Raw genomic sequence first — 26207 nt, forward strand, 5'->3', positions numbered from 1 at the left:
ATTCTTGATGGCAAATCACTGTGCTGGAAAATTATCTTGATACTCTAATTACCCCTTAATCAATTAAATCAATAACATTTTCCAACAGTAGGCTGTTATATATTAGTTATAGAGTCATAGAGATGTACAGCACGGAAACAGACCCTTCGGTCCAACTTGTTGATGCCTAACAGATATCCCAACCCAGTCTAGTCCCACCTGCCACCACCTGTCCCATATCCCTCCAAACCCTTCCTATTCATATACCCATCCAGATTGCCTTTTAAATGTTGCAATTGTACCAGCCTCCATCGTTTCCTCTGGCAGCTCATTCCATACATGTACCACCCTCTGCATGAAAGAGTTGCCCCTTAGGTCTCTTTTATATCTTTCCCCTCTCACTCTAAACCTGTGCTGTCTAGTTCTGGACTCCCCCACCCCAGGGGAAAGACTTTGCCTATTTATTCTATCCACGCCCCTCATAATTTTGTAAACCTCTATAAGGTCACCCCTCAGCCTCCAACACTCCAGGGAAAATAGCTGTAGCCTATTCAGCCTCTCCCTATAGCTCAAATCTCCAACCCTAACAACATCCTTGTAAATCTTTCCTGAACCCTTTCAAGTTTCATAACATCTTTCCGATAGGAAGGAGACCAGAATTGCGCACACTATTCCAACAGTGGCCTAACCAATGTCCTGTACAGCCGCAACATGACCTCCCAACTCCTGTACTCAATACTCTGACCAATAAAGGAAAGCATATCAAATTATCCTATCTACCTGCGACACCACTTTCAAGGAGCTATGAACCTGCACTCCAAGGTCCCTTTGTTCAGCAATGCTCCCTAGGACCTTACCATTAAGTGTATGAGTCCTGCTAAGATTTGCTTTCCCAAAATGCAGCACCTCACATTTATCTGAATTAAATTCTATCTGCTACGTCTCAACCCATTGGCCATCTGATCAATATCCTGTTGTAATGTGAGATAACCTTCTTTGCTACACCTCCAATTTTGGTGTCATCTGCAAACTTACTAACTATACATCTGAAGCTCACATCCAATCATTTATATAAATGATGAAAAGTAGTGGACCCAGCACCTGTCCTTGTGGCACTCCACTGGTCACAGGCCTCCACTCTGTAAAACAACCCTCCACCACTACCTTCTGTCTTCTACCTTTGGGCTAGTTCTGTATCCAAATGGCTAGTTCTCCCTGTATTCTAAGAGATCTAATCTTGCTAACCCGTCTCCCATGGGAAACCTTGCCGAATGCCTTACTGAGTCCATATAGATCATATCCACATTTCTGCCCTCATCAATCTTCTTTGTTACTTCAAAAAACTCAATCAAGTTTGTGAGCTATGATTTCCCACACACAAAGCCATGTTGACTATCCTGAATCAGTTCTTGCCTTTCCAAATATATGTACATCCTGTCCCTCTGGATTCCCTTCAACAACTTGCCCACCGCCAACGTCAGGCTCACTGGTCTATAGTTCCCTGGTTTGTCCTTACCACCTTCCTTAAACAGTGGCATCACTTTAGTTGAATGTATTTATGTATTTCTCTAGGTTTGCCCCTCATTTTAAATATGTATTGGGGAATGCAACTTCTACTGTATTCTGTAATCTAATCAGTTAATTTTCTTAAAAGATATAACATTTGTTTGAAATAGGTTTGTTTCAGAACAACAGATACCATATCTGAACGCCTTCCAGTATTTTCCAGAAGAAATGAAACTGTATGGACCCGATATCCATATCTTTCAAGTACAGGTAAAGACTTGTATTTGAACTAAAAGTAATTTATGCTATCAGTCTAATTATTATAACTAATAATACAATATAATTGTAGAAACTGGACAAAGGAAGACTAAGAGGAGATTTGACAAAGGTATTTGAAGTCATGTGGGGTTAACTTATTTTTGCCTATGACATGTTGCAACTTTAAGAGTCTAAATCCAAATTGGACAGTGCAGTCTTACCAGTGGCAAATACCTGACTGGAAGTAGACACTCAAACAGTTTGACAAAATACTTAAATGAGATGGGAGTAAGGGCTTATGCTCGAAACGTCGAATTCTCTATTCCTGAGATGCTGCCTGGCCTGCTGTGCTTTGACCAGCAACACATTTGCAGCGTAGATAACTAACTAGGCCAGCAGCAGGTTTCCCCAGTTTCTGGATGGTGATGACTTCAGCACCTCTCCAGTTTGATGGGATGATGCAAGTTAAATGGATTTTTAAAAAGAATAAATTAATTCGTAACATTCATTACGACTCAGGATATTTGTTGTTGGTGATGGACCTAGTCAGTTAGGCAAGTAGGAATCTGTTCAATTGTTAGAAAGATCAAGACCCTGAGAACAATGATGTAACATGATTTGACTTGTGGAAAATCATTTTTCTACAGCAAGTGCAATCTGAAATGTGAGTGTGTGATGACAGCAGATTCAATAAAGGCATTCAAGAGGGGATTCAGATTGTTATCTGAAAAATGAGAACGTGTGCTGCTGTTGGAAGTTGGGGGGTGGGGTTGGAGAGCCAGTGCAGATGCAACAGGTTGATGGGCTGCCTCCTGTCTTGCAACATTTATGAGAGGCTGAATTGAGAAATGGATTAATATCTGATTGGAGAAAATTAGCAAGGCTACAGAAAGTGCAGAAGAGTGGGATGAGCAGTCTTTTTTTATTGACAACCGGTAGAATGGCTTGTCTGATGTGCTGTATCATTTTGTGATTCTCTAATGCAGGGGGATATTGTCAAAGTAGTACATTGTTCAAAATATATCTCTTAGCGGTGTTATGGGTTGAACCTTGCATTTGGTAAAGAACTCAAGAAGAACCATTCATTTTCAACTAAATAAATTATCATTTCATTTAAAAATCTCAAGATTCTCTTTATTATATTGAACGCTTTAAAATCAAAATCCCAAATAATATTAACAGTTGAAAGTTTTAATGTCAATTATCACATTTGTGAATTACTCATTATAATAGATCCCATCCTGTCGATTTTCTGCAAAGATTTTTCCACAAGTCAGACAAGAACAGCAGTGTGTCAGGTTCTCATTCTAGAGAATCTACTTGATACCTGACAAGTATTTCATGACACATCAGTTCATAAGCTTTATTAAATACTGCTCTGAAGCAATTTCTAAAAGTGGAATATTCTGTAAATAAATAATCGCAGCTTTGATTATTGTAGGGTCAGTATACAATATTAGTTTAAGAATGTTTTAGTTTTAGGATACTGTGAATAGTTTATCTCAGAAATAACAAAATGGGAAAGTGTCAATGTCTGTGCTTAGCAGATCTCAACTGGAGATTTTAAAAATTGTGCAATTGAACTTTGTGCCTCCAGGTTAAAGAGCAAAGATTTTGCCATTTTTCCTGCTCCTGGTTGTTATCCAATAATCCCTGTTGATAGTCCTTACATTTAACTTCTGACATAAAACATTTTCAGGCTCCAAGATGTTATATTTGCCTTCTTTCCTTTCCCTACAATAAGGTGCCGAGTATCTCTTGTATAAGTAATGGCTCCTTGCAAGTTGCTTCAGGGTATTTTCTATGCATGAGTCTTTATTCTATTCTTAACAAGGAGTCAATAAGTTTGATGGAAGTGGGAAGCAATTAGTGAGGAAGCAAAATTAACATTTTGTTTAAATATGAGGCTGATGTGTAATTACGTGGGAGTATTCAAAATGAAATCATGATGAGTTGCAGGAGATCTTCCCACAGATTTGTGGTAACTAAAGTTTGGACATAGTCCTGGAGGCTCCTATGTTAACCCAATTTGGCCTCAAATGTAGTCTGTGTCAAAATAATTCTGAAATCAAAACATAGAAAAAAAACTATACAGTAAAGACTTTATACTGACTATATTTCAGTGCTTACCTTTCAATGGCCTGATCTTGTACAGTCAAGCACTTGGCAAAACATTGAGAGTTAGGTGTGGAAAACGTCAGGACTCTTTTTCTGCTTCGTATGCAGCCTCCAGACAACTGCAATACAGCCTACCATGTTGTCAGTGCAGTCTAACGTACTTTCAGTGTTTCCAGGCTATTGTCTGAAATCCCAAAGCATTTGAGAGTTTTGGAGTCTGGAACTCAGTTTATCACAGGCTTCATTCAAAAGGATTTGCCCTTCTGGCTGAATGGCTGACAACTTCAATACAACCAGAATTTCAGGTTACCTTAGTTTGGCTCATAGTAATTTCACTGTATGTGAATTTAGTTTTACTCAATTGAATGTTGTTGTTTTGGAATAAGTAGTAGTATTTCAGTTACTGAATGACTAGTTCTGAAGTACTCATGATAAAAACAAAAATGACTATGCTTCTTTCAAAAGTATTTCAGGGAAGGCATCAGTAGAACAATTTTCAAAGTTAGATTAGATTCCCTACAGTATGCAAACAGCCCCTTCAGCCCAACAAGTCCACATCGACCCTCTGAAGAGTAACCCACCCAGACCCATTCCCCAACCCTCCTAACCGTGACTAGGGTACCTAACACTATGGGCAATTTAGCACGGCCAATTCACCTGACCTGCACATCTTTGGAAGGAAACTGGAGCACCAGGAGGAAACCAGGGCAGACACAGGGAGAATGTGCAGACTCCACACAGACAGGCTGGAATCAAAAATCTGTGGTTCTTTCTCCACAGATGCTACCAGACCTATTGGGTTTCTCTAAGATGTTAATTTTATTTCAGTTTTGTTGTTTACTCCTAGCTTTTTCTCAAAATCAATAATATAACAAAGGGCAACATCAAAAAAATGTACTTTCTTAGTAATCTCTGCTCCTTCGCCAAACAGACTGAGCATGTGCATCATTTTTCATCTTGATTATTTTATTTCCACCGGGATGCAGCAGAGGAAAAAGCAGGATGGGGTTGAGTCCTAAAAGAGAGGATGGTATCTGATTCCATTAATCAACTACAGGAGTATTACAGTTTAAAGAATAATTCTGCAATAGAGTAGTTTTAATTCAAGGTATCAAGAACCATTCTTCACAGCCAATTAGGTGATTCCACTTCATATATTTTCTGATTGGGCCAATTCGCTTCCCATTTTGTGAATTACTGCAAGTTTTGCACATTTGTCATTTCTCAACTATGACAACACAGAGTCATTATAAACGAATGCCATTATAGCATGTATTGCCCAGTCAAAGATGACACTGTGCAAATCCTTTGGTACCTCCAGGTTTAATGGAGTATATTTTGTACTGGAATTAAATAGCTCATTTTAGTTACCCTGGCTCTGTCTGGAAGATAGCTACCCCAGCGAATATTGCTCGAGTCTGCAAAGCCATTTTTCCCTGAATTTCTTACATGTTCGTAAACTGATTTTGTGCTTGGGTTCATATGTTCCTCTTATTTCAAACCCTTAATGGGGCGGCATGGTCGCTCAGTGGTTAGCACTGCTGCCTCACAGCACCAGGGACCCGGGTTCGATTCTAGCCTTGGGCAATTGTCTGTGTGGAGTTTGCACATTCACCCGGGTTTCCTCCGGTGCTCCCAAAGATGTACGGGTCAGGTAAATTGGCCATATTAAATTGCCCATGTTGGGTGCCCTAGTCAGGAATAGGGTAGGGTAGGGGAATGGGTCTGGGTGGGTTACTCTTCAGAGCCTCAGTGTGGACTTGGGCCGAAGGGGCTGTTTGAGTACTGTAGGGAATTTAATCTAACTTTGAAGATTGTCCTACTAATACCTTCCCTGAAATACTTTTGAAAGAAGCATAGTCAATTTTTGTATTGATCATAGCTGACTATGCTACTTCAGTAAGGTGTGTCAGGAAAGTTGCTCAGGAAATATGGAGGAAAATCAATAGAAAGAAAGTGACTTTATCATGATGAATGTTGAAAAATAATGAGAACAGAAGATCAGTATTCAAGGAAAGATACCTAATTGAAATTAAATCTGAGGTTATAATTCCAGTCTAACTCGGTGTTTATGTGGTTGTGAGTTAATCTTTTGCACCAATGCCAAGCCTTTCAGACTTAATGTAGCCAGACTGTTTAACCCTTAAAGTAACTAACAACACTTGCTGTGCTTGCCACAAGTAGTTCTTTTTATTAAAACAGCCGAGGACAAATAAAGCATTGAACAATAGAAATGTTATTTCATATAACTGCGTGGGTGTACCATATAATTGGGAAAAATAAAGGATTCTCAGTCTTCGTCTATTGGTGCATGGTTTGAAAGTACAAATGCTGATTCAATGATCAGATTGATTTTTCATTCCATGTTGGTCATGTTCTGGTTTGTAGAATCCATTTCTGCTATTTCTTGTAATATACAACCATTAAAAGGATAATGAACTGTGTTCAGTTTAACCAACTGCTGACTCCGTTCACTCCATATTAATAATATTCTGGCCATAAGCAAATAGGACATTTTTAAAAATTTAGCAAGGACACCAGTTTGCTTTCCAAGCATTTAATAGTCAGGAGCTATCATTCTGCTCATCACTTATTGGGGTTATAGATATGAAAATTGCAGTTCCATGTCCTACTTTTCATCATTCTGTTTTTGGGGCGGCATTGTGAGGACGCCAGGCTGGCCATACTCTGGAATGTGTTGAATGGCAGAAGAGCAGGCTGGAAAAGATTGACACCGTTTGTTGTTAGGGTTTCGATTGAAGTTCACTACATGGTCTGAACCATACAGAGCCTCCTGACATGATGCTTGTTCTGACTACGCGCAGGGAATCAAGGGTAGCTCAAATGAGATGTGAGCTTCTGGTTGACCCGACCTGGTTATAGTTTGCAATAAACATTTGAACAGGTTCACTGGGTGCCAGTCACATAGTTTTTATGGTCTGGCGGAAGACCAGGTGCTACCTAAACAGTTCTTGTCCAATTAAGAATGGAAAGGAGAATTATTGGGGTCTTCAGGGCAGTGATGATGTGTCTACCTCTGGGCCAGAAAGTCTGGCCACAGATGTGTGTAATAATGTGCAAAACTAGCTGATTTTAGAAAAATAATCACCAGGTCTGATGGTGCTGTGATAGTGTCCTTGTCTCTGGGCCAAGAAGTTTGCTTTCAGGATGTGATGGCCATGAGAGTGTGTCATAAAATGTCTGAACAGGTTGATGAACCCTCCTTTCCAAAAAGGTAATCTTGTAATGGCTGTAGTTTTCCTCAAATGCAAGTTGAAGGTGTTTGGTATAGCAACACATGATACATCTTCCTGCTTCCAACAACAAGAATTCTCATCTGATTTTCCCTCTGCTGCATTTACAATGTTTCTTCACCACCATCTCAGGAGCGTTGATACACAGATTTCCATTCCACAGTAGCCATCTAGAATCTCAGAATTATTACAGTGCCTTGGAGTCCTTTGGCCCAGGGTGTCTGCACTGGCTCTATTATCTCCTGCATTTTCTCCATCTTTGTGTCCCTGTCATTTCCTATGTCCAAGCTGAGGTGAAATGTTATGTTCAAAAATGTTATTTCTCTAGGAGTTAAATTCAACAGAATGAACAAAATCATGTGATTATTTTGAAAATCTATCTTGATGAATGTGAGCTTCATTGCTGTTTTCATCTGGTGAACATTTCAGTATGATTTTGTGTGGATAAAATAATAATGGCAGTAATGCCAAGAATTAATTTTGATTTCACTTCTGTTTAGAACTTTGAGATGTTTTGTGAGAAGAATACTTGTTATTTCACTAACTTAATCTTCTCTCCATCTATGCTGATCTGTTTTCAGTCCATTCCATCCTATGAAGAAATTCAAGGGAAGGTGCATCAACTTGCTGTGTTTCTGGAAATGCCTCGATTTCCTGAAATAACTGAGAAATGTTTTCTCCATCCAGATGTGCTTTGTATCAAGCTCTTGATGGAAGCTAACTTACCAGGTAGATGTCTCCAAAACAAATATGAAATAGTAGAAAGATTACCAAAGCAAAGTACTTCTCTTCCTGATCTTGTCCCCGCCCTCAACCCCTGACACAAATCCATCATCAGTTTTATGTTTTGTTTAAAGGAAGAGGTTTTGCAAAGTTTCTTTGTTCTTCCCAAGAAGACTGTTAGTTGAGAAGTAATACTTCAAATATCAGCTTCAAGACCTGCCAGTTCGCATCTCTGTCGGGAGCATAGAAATAAAATACTGTCCATGTGGGAAATCTCAAATCAAATTAAAACCAAAAGGTGCTTGAAATACTCAGTAAAACAGGCTGTATCTGCAGAGTGAGAAACAATGTTTAAGCCTTTGGATTGATAACTTTGCATCAGAATTGGAAAACACAGCACAATGACAAGTCTTAACCATGGATAGCAGGAAAGACCAGGGAAGATCTTCAAAAGGGTGGAAAGCAGAATAGAAGGAAAAGATATAAAATAGATGCTGATAAGCAAATAATGCTCAAACAATGGATCTAGAGGGAGTATAAATGGCAATAGCAGAATCTTTACCAAACGTGTAGTAGTTGTTGAAATTGTTGAATCCACTGTTCATACAGTCATAGAGATGTACAGCATGGAAACAGACCCTTCGGTCCAACCTATCCATGCCGACCAGTTATCCCAACCCAATCTAGTCCCACCTGCCAGCACCCGGCCCATATCCCGCCAAACCCTTCCTATTCATGTACCCATCCAAATGCTTCTTAAATGTTGCAATTATACCAGCCTCCACCACATCCTCTGGCAGCTCATTCCATGCACATACCACCCTCTGCGTGAAACACTTGCCCCTTAGGTCTCTTTTATATCTTTCCCCTCTCATCCTAAACATATACCCTCTACTTCTGGACTCCCCAATTCCAGGGAAAAGACTTTGCCTATTTATCCTATCCATGCCCCTCATAATTTTGTAAACCTCTATAAAGTCACCCCTCAGCCTCCGACGCTCCAGGGAAAACAGCCCCAGCCTGTTCAGCCTCTCCCTGTAGCTCAGATCCTCCAACTTTGACAACATCCTTGTAAATCTTTTCTGAACCCTTTCAAGTTTCACAACATCTTTCCGATAGGAAGGAGACCAGAATTGCAAGCAATATTTCAACAGAGGCCAAACCAATGTCCTGTATAGCCGCAACATGACCTCTCAACTCCTGTACTCAATATCCTTCTTCAATATCCTATCTACCAGCGACTCCACTGTCAAGGAGCTATGAACCTGCACTCCAAGGTCCCTTTGTTCAGCAACACTTCCTAGGACCTTACCATTAAGTGTATAAGTCCTGCGAAGATTTGCTTTCCCAAAATGCAGCACCTCGCATTTATCTGAATTAAACTCCATCTGCCACTTCTCAGCCCATTAGCCTATCTGGTCAATCCTGTTGTAATTTGAGGTAACCCTCTTCGCTGTCCACTACACCTCCAATTTTGGTGTCATCTGCAAACTTACTAACTGTACCTCTTATGCTCGCATCCAAATCATTTATTTAAGTGACAAAAAGTAGAGGACCCAGCAGCGATCCTTGTGGCACTCCACTGGTCACAGGCCTCCAGTCTGAAAAAGAACCCTCCACCACCACCCTCTGTCTTCTACCTTTGAGCCAGTTCTGTATCCAAATGGCTAGTTCTCCCTGTATTCCATGAGATCTAACTTTGCTAATCAGTCTCCGATGGGGGACCTTGTCGAACGCCTTACTGAAGTCCATATAGATCACACCTACTGCTCTGCCCTCATCAATCATCTTTGTTACTTCTTCAGAAAACTCAATCAAGTTTGTGAGATATGATTTTCCATGCACAAAGCCATGTTGACTATCCTGAATCAGTCTTTGCCTTTCCAAATACATGTACACCCTGTCCCTCAGGATTCCCTCCAACAGCTTGCCCACCACCGAGGTCAGGCTCACTGGTCTATAGTTCCCCAGCTTGTCCTTACCGCCCTTCTTAAACCGTGGCACCACGTTTGCCAACCTCCAGTCTTCTAGCACTTCACCTGTGCCTATCGATGATATAAATATCTCAGCAAGAGGCCCAGCAATCACTTCCCTAGCTTCCCACAAAGTTCTTGGATACACCTGATCTTTTCCTGGGGATTTATCCACCTTTAACCGTTTCAAGACATCCAGCACTTACTCCTCTGTAATCTGGACATTTTGCAAGATGTCACCATCTATTTCCCTACAGTCTATATCTTCCATATCCTTTTCCACAGTAAATACTGATGCAAAATATTCATTTAGTATCTCCCCCCATTTTCTGTGGCTCCACACAAAGGCCGCTAGCTGATCTTTGAGGGGCCCTATTCTCTCCCTAGTTACCCTTTTGTCCTTAATATATTTGTAAAAACCCTTTGAATACTCCTTAATTCTATTTGCCAAAGCTATCACATGTCCCCGTTTTGCCCTCCTGATTTCCCTCTTAAGTATACTCCTACTGCCTTTATACTCTTCTAAGGATTCACTCGATCTATCCTGTCTGTAACTGACATATGCTTCCTTCTTTTTCTTAACCAAACCCTCAATTTCTTTAGTCATCCAGCATTCTCTATACCTACCAGCCTTTCCTTTCACCCTGACAGGAGTATACTTTCTCCAGATTCTTGTTATCTCATTTCTGAAGGTTTCCCATTTTCCAGCCGTCCCTTTACCTGCCAACATCTGCCTCCAATCAGCTTTTGAAAGTTCTTGCCTAATACTGTCAAAATTGGCCTTTCTCCAATTTAGAACTTCAACTTTTAGATCTGGTCTATCCTTTTCCATCACTATTTTAAAGCGAATAGAATTATGGTCGTTGGCACCAAAGTGTTCCCCCACTGACACCTCATTTCCCAAGAGTAGGTCAAGTTTTGCACCTTCTCTAGTAGGTACATCCACATACTGAATCAGAAAATTGTCTTGTACACACTGAAGAAATTCTTCTCCGTCTAACCCTTTAACACTATGGCAGTTCCAGTCGATGTTTGGAAAGTTAACATCCCCTACCATAACCACCATATTATTCTTACAGATAGCTGAGATCTCCTGACAAGTGTGTTTCTCAATTTCCCTCTGACTATTGGGGAGTCTATAATACAATCCCAATAAGGTGATCATCCCTTTCTTATTTCTCAATTCCTCCCAATTAGCTTCCCTCGATGTATTTCCAGGAATATCCTCCCTTAGCACAGCTGTAATGCTATCTCTTATCAGAAATGCCACGCCCCCTCCTCTTTTGCCTCCCTTTCTATCCTTCCTGTAGCATTTGTATCTTGGAACATTCAGCTGCCAGTCCTGCCCATTCCTGAGCCATGTTTCCGTAATTGCTATGATATCCCATGTTCCTAACCATGCCCTGGGTTCATCTGCCTTCCCTGTTAGGCCTCTTGCATTGAAATAAATGCAGTTTAATTTATTAGTCCTACCTTGTCCCTGTTTGCCCCGACTGTTTGACTCGCTTCTGTTCTCAGCTGTACCCATCTCAGATCGATCTCTTCCCTCACTATCTCCCTGGGTCCCATTGTGTCCCATTTCCCACCCACCCACCTTACTAGTTTCAATCCTCCCAAGCAGTTATAGCAAATTTCCCTGCCAGTATATTAGTGCCCTTCCAGTTTAGGTGCAATCTGTCCTTCTTGTACAGGTCACTTCTACCCCAAAAGAGATTCCAATGATCCAAAAATGTGAATCCTTCTCCCATACACCAGCTCCTCAGCCATACATTCATCTGCTCTATCCTCCTATTGCTGCCCTCACTATCTCCTAGCACTGGGAATAATCCAGATATACTACCCTTGAGGACTTCCTTTTTAAATTTCTACCTAACTCTCTGTAATCTCCCTTCACTGTCTCAACCTTTTCCCCTCCAATGTCATTGGTTCCAATGTGGACAATAACCTCCTGCTGGCCCCTCTCCCCCGTGAGAACATTCTGCACCCTCTCTGAGACATCCTTGATCCTGGCACCAGGGAAACAACGACCATTCTGCTTTTTCTCTGCTGGCCACAGAAACGTCTGTCTGTACCTCTGACTACAGAATCCCCTTACACAATTGATCTCTGGGAAGCCGACATACCCCTCGTTGCATTAGAGCCAGTCTCAATACCAGAAACGTGGCTGTTTGTGCCACGTTCCCCTGATAATCCATCACCCCCAACATTTTCCAAAATAGCATACCTGTTTGAAATGGGTATATCCACAAAAGACTCCTGCCCTAGCTGCCTACCTCTCTTACCCTTCCTGGAGTTAACCCATCTATGTGATTATATCTGAGACTTTCCCCCCTTTCTATAACTGCCATCCATCACATACTGTTGCTGTTGCAAATTCCTTATCGCTTCTATCTGTCCCTCCAACCGATCCACTCGATCTGATAAGATTCACATCCAACAGCATTTATGGCAGATATAATCCACAGTAACCCTTAAACTCTCTTTAAACTCCCACATCTGACAAGAAGTACATATCACTGCAAAGGCCATTTTTGCTCCTTCACAATCTACAGACCCAGAAAATAACACTGTCTTATTCCTCTACAAACACTGCCACAGGTTAAATTAATAGCTATGCTTATATTTTAAGTTTAATCAAGAGACTTATCTTTAAAAACATATAATCAAGAAAGAATCCATTGTACCCACTACTGCAGCCTTTCTCTTGGACAGACTTAAAACAACAATTAACTTATCTGATTCTGTCCTGTGAACTTCGCCCAACAGTTCCTCCGAGATTAGTTGTGAATTTCACTGTTTGTTAATTTTCCCAGATGCACTCCGATGTCCAGTGATACACGAATTCAAACAGCAAAGGCAGTAACTGTGCAGGTTGTCTCTCTCTTTCTCCTGCACTGTCCTCACCATATGCTTCCTTTGTCTGCTCTTCTCCCTTTAAAACTGCTGTTGTTTTGACTTTTTTTTTCCAAAATTCCAAAACAATGCAACAGCATATAAAACAGTAATTGCTGCTCCTGGAATTCGAGGAAATCACCTCCAACACCTAAAATACCTCAAAAAAGGAGCAGCCTGTTACAACCAGAAATTTTTCCCGTCCTCCATCTAAATCGAAAGTTGAAATTCTATTATTCGAATTTCGATTGAGCTCCACTGAAACATTTCAGGAGGTGGGGACAGGTGAGAGTAAGAGGGACAGAGAGCTAAAATTATGGGCACCTGGAAACTTGAAATGTTCCATGAATTAGTCACCCAGGGATTGTTTAGTCTCTTCAATGTAGAAAAGAGATTGTTGTGAGCAGAGACCACAGCAAACTAAATTGTCATTTTGTCTGGCTGGTAACACAGCTGATACTCCAGTTTAGCCCCATATTTCTTTGCAGAATATGGTTTTTTTAAGTTGCGCATGTTTCATTTTGATCATAAGACACAGAAGTGGAAGTAAGGCCATTTGGCCCATCGCGTTCACTCCGCCATTCAATCATGGCTGATGGACATTTCAATGCTACTTACCCGCACTCTCCCCGTCTTCCTTAATTCTTTGCGAGGTTAAGAATTTATCAATCTCTGCTTTGAAGACATTTAACATCCCAGTCTCCACTGTGCTCTGAGGCAATAAATTCCACAGGCCCACCACTCTCTGGCTGAAGAAATGTCTCTTCATTTGTGTTTTAAATTGACCCCCTCTAATTCTAAGACTGTGCCCAAATGTCCTAGTATCCCCGCCTGATGGAAACAAATTCCCAGCGTCCATCCTTTTTACGCTATGCATTATCTTGTAGGTTTCTGTTAGATCTCCCCTCAACCTTCTAAACTGTAATGAATACTATCCCAGGATCCTCAGCCGTTTTCCTCTGGGTGGTCCGGTTTCCTCCCACAGTCCAAAGTTGTGCAGGTTAGATGGGTTGGCTGTACTAAATTGCCCATGGGGTAGGGGAATGCGTCTGGGTGGGAAACTCTTCGGAGGGTCAGTGTGGACTTGCTGAGCTAAATGGCCTGTTTCTACACTGTAGAGATTCTAGTCCTAGGATTTTATCTGTTCTGGGAGTCATTAGGTAAAGCCTATTGGCACTCTGGCTCAAAAAAACAGTCCTGAAAGCCATGAGGGTCTCTGAGGAAGCCTATGCGCCACTAGTGGTTCAGTACAACAGTGCGTGGGGTGAAAGTAGCCTATCACAGCTAGCGTTTTCTTATTGCAGCTGAGCATGATTTAGACCTGCAGAGAAATCCAGAATTGTTACTAGCTTGGTGACCATAGCTACTTATGGTCAAGCTGAAGTTGTGCCTGTGAAAAGGGACTGAAGTGAAACTTTTAGGCTCCAGAAGAGCTTAGTCTTACAAAAGCAGATTGAACTATCAGATGTGAGCAGTTGTTAAGAAAGTCCAGGCAGGAACTGCTTTCGAAGGAGTTTCAGAGACAGATATTTAAAAGTGACGACTTGGAATCTATTGTTAAGTTTTAATGAGATTTAGTGACCTGCAGTGTCACTGACATCTGTGGAGATTCTGGGAGATTTGTAGGATTTATCTTAACTGCTTGTGCTACTCAAAGTGCTCTGTGGGGTGTTGAACCACAGTTTATCATATTGCCCACATTTACTGTATGTTGATATTGGAATATAAATTATTTATTATATATTGAAGATTGTGTTGAAATGTAAATTCATACAGTAAACCTTATTTTGTTTTGTTCAAGACTGATATTCTCTGGCTTTAATTTATTAGTACTTGGGAGAGTAAACTTTGTATACTTTTTTTTGAAAAATGTTACTGGTCCTTAGCCAAATTTTAGCAGAAATTTGGCCTAGTCAGGGGTTGTAACAAGAATGAGGGTGAGTTCAGTGGGAAGAGATTTTGAAGTATTTTCAAATGCATACTTAGCATTAAAGTATCCTCTCTTTGTAAACTTCATAACTTTACAAAAGAGATTAAACCTACCTTAAGCAATGCTGTTCTTAATATTGAAAACAACAGAGAGATAGAGTGAGAGAGGGAGGTCAGATGATTGAAGTTCCTCTGTAGTTTGTTGGGGGTTTGGTGGTATGGGAGTGCTGTGGGGGTAGTGGGTGTAGGGAGCTGGTGGAGAAAAGACGTCAATAGTTCAGATTAAGTGATCGGAATGTGAGAATGGCAGAAGGTGCAACATCTGCCCCTTCACCTCCTCCCTGTTCACCACCCAAGGGCCTAAACAGTCTTTCCAGGTGAAGTAGCATTTCACCTGGACCTCCTCCAATCTTGTGTATTGTACTCGCTACACTTAATGTGGCCTACTCTACATTGGAGAAGCCAAACACAAACTCAGTGACTGTTTTGTGGAACACCTCCAGTCCGTGTGCAAGCGTGACAGCAACATTCCCGTAGCCAGTCGTTTTAACACAGCATCATGCTCACATACCCACATGTCTGTCCTCACCGTGCTACAGTGTTCCAGTGAATCACAGCTCAAAATGGAGGAACAACATCTCTGCTTCAGACTAGGCACTTTACACTTCTGAGCATAATATTGAGTTCAACACCTTCAAATTGTGAACCATATCCCAGTTCTTCCCTGTCTTTTGGTTTTACTTATTGCATTCTGTTATTGTGTCCTCTTTCCCCCTCCCCACACCTCAATGGGACTGTCTGTCCTTTCAAATCTGGCAGGTAGACACACCATTCTTCTGCCATTCTCACATTCCGATCATTTAATCTGAACTATCAACATTTTTTCTCCACCAGCTCCCCACCCACACCCTTTCTCTCTCCACACATTCCCTATTCCCAAATGAAAGCATAAATGCTGCCCCCTCCACACTTCACAACAGCTCTGATGTAGAGTCATCTGTACTCAATGTTAGCTTGCTCTCTCCATGGATGCTATCTGACCCACAGTGATCTCCAGCATTTGTTGTTTTCAGTATAGATTCCAGCTTCTGCAATAATTTATTCCTCCTCTTAATACTGTTATCAGGTATCCTGTGCAAAACAGATGTAATTTCAGTCAAATAGATGGGTTAATTATTATACCAACTTTCCTAAATGTCCTTTCCATTAGGATTTGTATGAAATGGTTAAAACCACAGGTTAGAGTTTGCTGTCAGCCGCTGTTTACCTCGAGAAAAACCTCTCAGAAATCCACTGATCTCTGGGGCCAGAACTTTAGTTATCTCTCTTGCCATGCAGCATAGTCAAATAGCGATTTCCATGGAGATGTCAGAAGTCATATGACATCCGGTTATAGTCCAACAGGTTTATTGAAATCACAAGCTTTCGGAGCTCTGGTCCTTCACCTGGATGGGGGGAGATGGTGCTATATTAGTAATGCTACTGGACCACTACTTCAGTGACCCAGTTTTAGGTTTACCAGCATTCTGGGTGTCACCATTTAATAGAAATTGAACTGGCCAAGCCATATAACTCTGGTTACAAGAACAAGCCAGTGTCTAGGAATTCTGTGGTGAAAACCTGCCTGCAGTGTCACCAATGCCTGTCCACTTACCTAGATGAGTGCAACTCCAACAGCATTCAAGCAACCCAATGACATTTGGGACAAAACAGCCTGCATCCAATGCCTTTGGCATTTACTCCCTTTACCATTGATGCACAATGGAATCAATGTATTTACCTAAAAGGTGCACTGCTGTAATTCACCACGACTCTGCTGATTGCACTTTCCAAACCAGTGATTTCTGCCACCCTAGAAGAACAAGGGGACCAGTTGCATGGAAACGCCACTATGTGCAAGCTCCCCTCCCAAGTATACACCACCCTGACTTGGAACTGTATCTCTGTTCCTTCACTGTCACTGGTTCAGAATTTCGGAACGCACTTCCTTCTGCACAGTGAATCTATGACACAAGAATTGCAGTAGTTTAAAATCACTACCTGTTCCAGGTTAAAATAGGGGATTGGCCATAAACACTGGCCAAGCCACCGAAGACCACATCCCATGAACAATTTTTTTTTAAAAACTGTTTAATGTTCTGGTGAAATAGCTCTAGATCACACCATGGTAGCTGGCGAAATTTGAATACAACCTGGAATATAAAACTGCTTTGCAATGGTGATCGTAACGATTATCATTGATTGTTATGAGATCCATCTTATTCACTTAATTTCCTTGAGGGAAGAAAATCCTTACCTGGTGTGGCTCACATGTGACTCTAGACCCACAGCGATGTGGTTAACTCTTAACTGCCCTCTGAAATGATCTAGCAAGTCGCTCAGTTCAAAGGCAATTAGGGATGGGCAATAAGTAATGGTCCTGGCAATGGCACTCACATCCCTTGAAAGAATGTGGAAAAAATATTCCTACCGTAGATTTAAAGTGGACCTAAGGGGCTACTTTTTAATATAGCGGGTGGTGCATGCATGTAGTGGTCTGCCAGAAGAAGTGGTGGAGGCTGGTGGAATTACAACATTTAAAACGCAACTTGGTGGGTATATAAATAGGAAGGGTTTAGAGGAATATAGGTTAAAAGCTGGCATATGGGACTAGATTTATTTAGGCTATCTGATCAGCATGGACAAGTTGGACTGAAGGGTCTGTTTCTGTGCTTTGATTCCATATAAAACTGTCGGGATGCCAGCAGCCAATTACATTAATGAATTATTAAAGAAACCAATCAGGAAATGCAAAGCACTAAAATATAATCTCTTTTTAAACATTTACGTAATTCAAAGATGAGGAAGTAAACATGGTGTGAAGGTAGAAAGCTTCTAAGATAGCATTTAAAAATTTAATTAAACCTAGTGCTTATTCTTAATGATGAAACTTATTGCTTCACAAATATAAAATTGTTTTCAGGGGCTAGAAATGTTATTCACAAATAGCTATTGGTCAGATTAGATCATTCTTCTTAAAAAAAAATCCACCTGATTGAACAAGAGTTTTTTTTTAATGCGGGTTTTTTCATTGATAGAGACAAGGGAAAATTTGCACCAAATAACCAATTTCTCTGGTTGCCGGCTTAGCAATAGTGGCCCCCATGCAACTAATGATGGAATAGATCGTAAAGTTAGGATATCTGTATTAATCAGGCTCTTCGCTAAATCCTGATATTGTAGACCGTTTCAGAGAAGTAATGATAGCTAACTGCTGTCAAAAACCACTTCTACATCTAGACTAATACTTGTCTACTCATGCAGTCTATACAAAAGTATATATTTGTGCATTGAAATGCACGTGATAAAATGCACACAAAGCATTTATCATGTAGGAGGATAAGCTTGTTAAATCTTTTATGGTTGTGGATGAGTGAAAATGTTAGCTCCATAATAGTAAGCCATACAAGTTTATTGTGACTGTCACATTCTCTAGCAGATTCTTTGTCATGTCTTCCATTGCACTTGTTAAGGCTAGTTGGCACCAGTCAATCTTGTTTACATTTATTACTGTTTACAGTCATTAATACTGAAAGGTTGGCCCTCATATGCCAATGCAAACTAATCTAACTGATCTGCACCAGTTTAGCCTAAAGCTGGAAACAAATCTTGCTGTCTTTTTCATGTTTATTCTGAAACTGTTCAGTTAAACATGAATTGCTGATACAGGTGAAACATGTAATTACACTGATACTCAAACCAGTTTAACTGGTTAAAAAAAGCATACATGAGGATAAGTAATCTCTCCTCTCTCCCAACCCCCAATCCTATTCCAAAGAATGTTTGCAAATATTAAGACATTTTAAGACTTTTATTGTAACTTTAAGGAATAGCAATAAGTTGAAACAATATTTGAAATAACTATCCAATTAAGTAAGTTGTGTTTGTTTTCCTATCTTGATTTATGTTTGGTGATCCCAAACCAGAGAACATGCATATCTGGATACGAAGATTGGTGAAGAAAATGGGTATCGGAGAAGTGGACTTTCTGACTTATCACCCATTGTCTAGAAGAGCAAAAATGGTCAAGTATGAAGTTCAGGCTGCAGCAGTAATTGTGGTTGCCCTGAAACTGCTGTTTGTTCTTAATGATAAACATGAGTGGTAAGTCACTTGATGTATCTAGTTAAATATTGAAGATGGTATGGAGCACTGTTTGTTTGTGTTTTAAATGTTTTGTAATTTTTTTTATTATTAACAGGTTGCTATCTAACAGAGCGAAAGAGATAAACAAACAAAACCGTGAAGGTATTTAATTATGATTGTTATAGAATATGTGAATCTAAATCTAGTTTTATGGGTAATCATGGAGAAAGGGATTTTATAATTAATTTGAAAACTATGGAGCAGCTTAGCTGTACAATTCCTGCACTTCATTATTTAGTTATAGGTAGCGTGGAAAAGGGTATCTGTTCTACCCTTCAACAAGGAAGCCAGTTAGTCCCACGGCTCCATTATTCACCTATCTTCCAAATATTTCTTCTCTAAGTATTTATGCAGTTCTCCTTTGCTAAAAGCAATTGTTGAATCTGTATGGAACACCCCATGTGACAGCACATTTCAAATCCACCTACTTTTGCATTAAAAAGTTTTCCTTACGACACCACTGCCATGCATTAAATCTTTGCATTCTGATTATCGATTCTTAAGCCATTAGTAAATATTTCTCCATATTTACAACTTTATGACTTTAAACACCACTACTAAGAGGCTTTTTTGGCTCCATATAAAGCAATCCCAGCTTCACCAATATTTTCATGTAATGTGGTCCTTCATCCATAGAACTATTAGGTAAATATCTTCGATGCTTTATTCAAAGATTTCACATCATTCAAAAGTTTGGTGCTTAGAATTGTGCATAATACTCCAGCTCAGGCTGAACTAGTGTTTTATATGAATCTAGTATAACTTTCTAGCTTTTGTAATCTGAGCCTCTAGTTATTAAGCCCAGGATTTAATTTAGTCTGTTAACCTGCCCTGCCACTTTCAATTATTTGTGCACAAGCATTCGCAGATGTCTCTGTTCCTGTATTTGTTTTAAAATGGTACTATTTAGCATGTATCATCTTTCCTCATCCTTTCTACCAAAATGTATCTCCTCCCACTTGTCTGTTTAGTTAAATCTATCATCTATCACTCATTCTATCAAGCCTGTTTTGTGTCCTTTTAAAGTCTATTATTTTTCTCTGCTAACTCCCGCATCAGTCATTAATTTGTATCAAAAATACCACTGTCTTAAGTAGTGAACCTTGTGGAATGCTACTGAATACCTTCCAGTTTAATGAAAAGGATTTGCCACTTCTCTCTCCTCTTCCAGCCTTTTCCAATAGCCAAATTTATTATAATGTTGATGTTTACCCTTTTACTCATCTCCAACAAATGTAAATGTAATCATCGTCCCTTGACTTTCAGTGTTATTATTATCACTAAATTCTCCACCATCAACATCCAGGTAATATCATTGTCAAGAAACTTAATTGGTTGAGCTGCATTCTGCGGCTACAAGAGCAGGTCAGAGGCTGGGACTCCCGGGACACCCGATTTTGCAAAGCCTGTCCAGCATCCGTAAAGCCAAGTCAAGATTGTGATGGAATACTCTCCATAACTGGATGAGTGCAGCTCCAACAAACCTCAACACCATCTAGTATCAAGCAGCCAGCTTGATTTGCACTCCTGTCTACGACCATTCAATTCCTCCACTACCAATGTATAATGACAGTAGTAGACTATCTACAAGGTGTATTGCAGCAACATGTCATGTCTCCCTAGACAGTACCATCTAAACCCATGATCTCTATCAACTAGAAGTCACGGATAGCAGATATATTGAAACAGCACCACTGGCAAGTGTCCCTCTGAGCTGTATACTATCCTGATTTGGAACAGTGTTGTCATTCCTTCACTGTCATTGGGTTAAAATCCTGGAACTCTCTTCTTAACAACAGTGTGGGTATCCCTAAGCCACGAGGATTGTAGCAGTTCAAGAAGGCAACTTGTCGTTGCTTCATCCAAGGCAGTGCGGGATTGTAAGTGGCTTAGTACTTGGGACATATACATTCATATACACATTTTCTAAAGCCAGTGTGTTTTGGTTAAATGCTGCTTGCTGAGGAAAGCATGCATGCAGTTTCGTTGGCATTTGTTTTTTGCACTCAAAGCAATATTTCATCCTGGTTCTTGACTTGAATTGTGCTTGCGGACTGGGCAGTAAGGTGGGGAAAGTCTTTTCCATATTATTGATATTAATTAGGACCATGAGTGAGTCAATGTACTTAAGGATGAAAGACAGACTGTGTTCTGTGAGCAGATGGGGCCTTGGTACAAGTGTTATGTTATTTTTCCATCTCCGGTAGGAGCATGTATATTGCTTGCTGTGATTGGGAAATATCTAACATATGCAATAGATATGTGTTTGCTTTGGTGTGGGCTTCCAAAATGGAACACAGATGAGAACTGTGCTACCCTGCAAAGAAACATTTACCCTCAGTAGGCATTATAGTGAATCTTTGTTTGGATTCAGGAGAATTGCAAAATTTGTCACAACCTTTGTGATCTCCTGGACAGGAGAAAGTGAGGACTGCAGATGCTGGAGATCAGAGCTGAAAATGTGTTGTTGGAAAAGCACAGCAGGTCACTGAAGCCCTTCTTGAAGAAGGGCTCATGCCTGAAACGTCGATTCTCCTGCTCCTTGGATGCTTGATCTGCTGCGCTTTTCCAGCAACACATTTTCAGCTCTGATCTCCGGGACAGTCCTTTTTAGCTTAAGTGCATCCAGCAGTCATCTAGTCTGGAGAATGTCGTCTCGTAATTGTGATTCGATCTTGAATTATCTTTGTGCATTAGTCTTTTCTGCAATGGTAAACGCCACATATTCTTATGGTGATTTGTCCTCTAGTTATTTCTCCATGGGAAGTAAATGTTGGCTATGTTTATTAACAAACACAATGAAAAAGGAACACATGGAGTCACTTAATTATAAATTGGCTACTTAAAGACACACAAAAATAATCAGAGGAATATCAGAAAATCAAGGGCCATTAGAAGGGATGGGGGGAGGAACTTATAGCTATCACTGAAGAAAAAGTAATGGAATACGAATGGAACTCAAAACTGACCAGGTCACTTAGAATGATGCCTCGCACTCCAAAGTCTTAAAAGTGGCTACAGAGATGATGGATTGGTTGTAATTTTTTGAATTCATTAGAATTTGGAAGTGTGGTAGCAGATTTGAAAACTATTAATATAGACTCTCTATTCAAGAAAGCAGGAAATTAGTAGCCACTTGTTGAACATTTGTCATTGGATAAGTGCTGGAACTCATTATTAAAGAGGTAGTATTTAGACACCTAGAAAATCATAAATCAATCAAGTAGAATCAATGTGGTTTTAAAAAGAGAGATTGTGTTTGACAAAATTAGATTTCTTTGAGAATATAACAGAGTGGATGAAAGGGAACCAGTTGATGCAGTGCACTTGGATTTCCAAAAGGATTTCACTGAAGTGCCTCAAGAGGTTAGCTATATGAGATAAAAACTTGTGATATTGAGGATGAGGTATTAGCATTGACACAGCATGGCTAATTAACAGCAAGCAAAAGGTGAGGCTGAATGGGGCATTAAGTGATAATATCATGTAATCCAAACGGGGCTCAAATTCTATCATAGTTGATGGTGAAACTTGAATTCAATAAAAATCGAATTAAAACTTTTATATTAATAACCACATAACCACTGCCAATTATTGTAGAAACCCATCTGGATCACTGATGTCCTTTAGGGAAGGGAATTTGCCATCCTCCCCTGGTCTGGCCTACATTAGTGTGGCCTACATGTAACTCCAGATCTACAGCAATATGGGTGACTCTTAATTGCCCTTAGAAATGACCTGATTAAACAAGGGCAACTAGAGATAGGCAACAAATACTCCAGGGTGTAGTGATTTTAACACTGTCAGCCAGGTGGATCTCATAGAATTATGAGTTCCCTGATTTGAGGCTGTTAACTTGGTCCAGTCAAGAATTTCTGGCTTACAAATATAAACAGGAGTGTCAGGGGTTCTGTTCACTCTAGGAGCTGGCAGTGAGCTAGTTAGGTCAGTGTCCTGTACTATGCATGTGTAAATAAAGGATGACTTTGTGGAGTTAATTCAGTGATGCCCACATTCCATACATAAACAAAAGAAAGCTCGTCGAGTTCCACAGGGGTCAGTGCAGGGCCTCAAAGATCGCTATATTAATGACTTAGATGAAGGATTGAACTTAGCCAAATGTGCTGACCATATAAAGTTGGGTGTGAAAGCAAATTGTTAGGAGGTCACAGTCTGCAAAGGCATATAGGTGGGTTAAGTAAGTAAGCAAGAATTTGTCAGATGGAATATAATGTGAGAAAATGAAATTGTCAATTTAGGTTGCAAATATGGAAAAACAAAATATCATCGACATGGATGCAGAAAGATCCTGGTGTCCTTGCGTCTGAATTGCAAATTGTCATCAGACAGATATAACAAGTGATTATGAATGCAAACAAAATATTTGACTCTGCATCAGGAATGGAGTATAAAATTACGCAAGTCTTGCTAGTGCTGTGCAAGGAATTGGTAATACCAATACCACATCTGAAGTACTATATGCAACTTACCTCACCTAACTGAAGGAACGACATACTTGCATCAAAGAAGGTTTACCAGGCTGTTTTATGGGACGAGGGATTTATGAGAAAAGCTTGAGGATATTGGCCCTATATGCACTAGAGTTCGGAAAAATGAGAGGTGATTTTAATGAAACATAAAATTGTGAGGGGACTTGACAGAAAAGAGTATTCCCTCAGCAGGATTCTAAGTCTGGCAACAACTGTTTCAAAATTGCAGGTCTCCTGTTTTAAGATTGAGATAAAGAACTTATTTTCTCTCACTGAAGGTTGTTAATGTTTGACATTCTTACTTAGCTAGCAGTGGGGGGCTCAGTCATTTAATATACTTAGGGCTGAGTTCGACGCATTTTTAATTGACAAGGGAGTCGAAACTTGTGGGATAAATGGAGAATTAGGATTCAGGCCATGATTGGATCAGGTAAGATCTCACTGAACGGTAGAGCAAGTATCCAAATAGCGAAGTCCTCACATTTTTATGTTCTTGCAAACTTTAAGTTAACTTTATTAACTCATGATCAGCCAAAATGGATTGAAGCCCAGGGGATCAGTGCTGATGAGCAAGCATCTGCAAGTGAAGTAACATCTGTTGTAAAATAAATCATTGGTAATTCAGCCAAAATGACAAATTTTAAAATTGTTTGCACATATTATTGGAATGGGAAATGTTTTATATTGATTTTTACCAACTTACTTCCATACTTTGTCCTTGAAGTGTGTAAATTACATAATTTCTAAAATTAGAAGAATCATAGTAATTTAAAATAAAATCAGGAGATGTTCAGAGCCAATTCTGGCAAGTCTGAAAGAGGATAGGGTACTATTTCACGTATCCACCTGCGTTAAACTTTTTCTCTGATTTGTATTGTTAGGCATTAAAGTCTTTCAATTCAAAAAATGGTACACAGTAATGAGAAACAGTTTGGACGAACGTGAAAAGGAAGCGGAAGACCAAGCAGCCAGGTAAAGTTATGATTACTTTTACATAAGGTTTACGGTATGTTGTATCTTTTATTTACCAATTACAGAATATTTATAAAATGCAGTAATACCATTCTGATTGTAAATATCACAGCTCAGTTAAAAGCTGGGATCCCTAGCAAAGGTCAGCTCAAAAGATTGACCAGAAAAGTAGACTTTCTACGTAAAATTGAAAAAATCTCCGTCTAGCTGCTGTGGCGCGAATTAGTGAGGTCACCCAAAATTTCTTGGAAAACATGAGTTTACAACTTATTTAAGCAGCTAGGAGGAAAATAATGAAGCAAGAAACTGGTACTGAGAGTGTTTCGGAGGGAATCTCAAGATGACTGTATTATCTGTTTTAAGATGAGACAAGAGGAGGTATAAATGCTCATAGCGAAACCATTACACAAGCTGCTCGCTGAAAGAAATGGGAGCAGTGATTACGATCTGAAAGTATTCAACTCAATGTTGAAGTCATTGATTCAACAAAGCCCTGTTTTGGCTTTGAGTTATATTGACCCATAATCCAAAAGGTGATTTCAAGTTGCAACTCACAATGTTGAGTTTTTTCTTTATAAGATTTTGCCTAAGGAAAAGATTAACTTTATAAAATTCCACTTAAATAATGATAAACAATAACCGTCAGTTTTGGCAGTGTAAGTTTTTAATTTCAAACTATCTCATCAGAGAATGTGAAGTTATGTATCGGTTTTGACTGACTATTGAATTGCCAAGTGATTGTTTTCCACAAAGGATGAGCTTTAAAAACATAGCTTTCGTGTCTCGTTAAATTATTTGTTGTTAGATTTTATATTTATATGTAAATAGAAGATATCTGACTGACAGAGTGCTTCAAGTTCCAACGGGAAATAAGTGAGTAGTATTAACACTGTCCAGCAGAAATGCATTTCCTGATGGTTACTTACAAATTAATGAGGAAGAATGGTGATGCATGACGTTGGTAGATTTCCTAATAGGATAAATACTGTTATGAAATAAATTTATAACGTGTGTTGAAAACATACTGCTAAAATATAAATTTGATTTCACAGGCATTTGTGGAAATGTGAAAAGCCATTATTCTTTTCTGTAAAAGACAAATCGGTGATCTACAAAAAAAAACGTAAGTAGACTTTTTTTTTTAGGTTGTGTACTTATTGTAAAGTTTTTTTTTGAAAGGTGAAGCTTTTTCTGTAACTTTAGATGCATGAGATGTATGCAGGGTCTGGGGGTGTTTTGGGACTGAAGGAGATTATAGAGTTGGGTTGTAATGGCTTCTAAAGATAGGGGCAAGATCCAGAATATAAAACTAACTATCTGCCACAATTAACACTTCCATTCAGCCCTCAATTGTGGTGACTTGGAGAAGTGAATAAGCATAAACAATTCTAATAAGGTATGTCTTACAGAGTTTGGGGCTAAGTTAAGAGTTGTCAAAACAGTTGTTTGATATTGCTCCAAGTTTACTCCTCTTGTGAAGGTGCTAACTCTTACATACAAAATACATGCAAAAGAAATAAATACAGAAGAGAAGATCATATGGCCCCTCAAACCTGATTCGCTAATCAATCAAATTATGGCCAATCTATTAGTTTCGAATTCCATATTCTCATCTGCTCCGAGTAACCCTTGATTCCCCTGCCTACCAAAAGTCTATCCATCCCTCTCTTAAAAAAAATATTCATTTTTACTGCCTCCTGATGCAGAGTTCCAAAGTTTCTCAACTCTAAGAGAAAAAAATTATTCTCATCTCCATCTTGAAAAGGCAACCAAAAATTCAAACAGTGCCCCCTTGTTCTGGACTGACCCACAAGAGGAAATCTCCGTTCCATGTCCAGACCATTCAGGATCTTGCACGCATCAGTCAAGTACCCTTCACATTTCTAGACTTCAATGAAAATTAGTTCAGCTTGTCCAACCTTTCTCAA

General features: G+C 39.7%; 1 protein-coding gene across 3 annotated transcripts in view; it reads left to right on the plus strand.

Moving 5' to 3' along the window:
- Window positions 1-26207, plus strand: part of taf1b (TATA box binding protein (Tbp)-associated factor, RNA polymerase I, B) — a 214384-nt gene that overhangs the window by 170522 nt on the left and 17655 nt on the right. For all 3 annotated transcript variants that reach the window (XM_060853374.1, XM_060853380.1, XM_060853365.1), the window contains exons 8-13: window positions 1656-1755; window positions 7697-7844; window positions 18598-18775; window positions 18873-18919; window positions 24189-24279; window positions 25332-25402. In XM_060853374.1, coding sequence (XP_060709357.1) covers window positions 1656-1755; window positions 7697-7844; window positions 18598-18775; window positions 18873-18919; window positions 24189-24279; window positions 25332-25402 — 635 coding nt within the window. The remainder of the gene's footprint in view (window positions 1-1655; window positions 1756-7696; window positions 7845-18597; window positions 18776-18872; window positions 18920-24188; window positions 24280-25331; window positions 25403-26207) is intronic.

Source organism: Hemiscyllium ocellatum, chromosome 3 (assembly GCF_020745735.1).
Source record: "Hemiscyllium ocellatum isolate sHemOce1 chromosome 3, sHemOce1.pat.X.cur, whole genome shotgun sequence".
In the NCBI taxonomy this organism is placed as follows: domain Eukaryota; kingdom Metazoa; phylum Chordata; class Chondrichthyes; order Orectolobiformes; family Hemiscylliidae; genus Hemiscyllium; species Hemiscyllium ocellatum.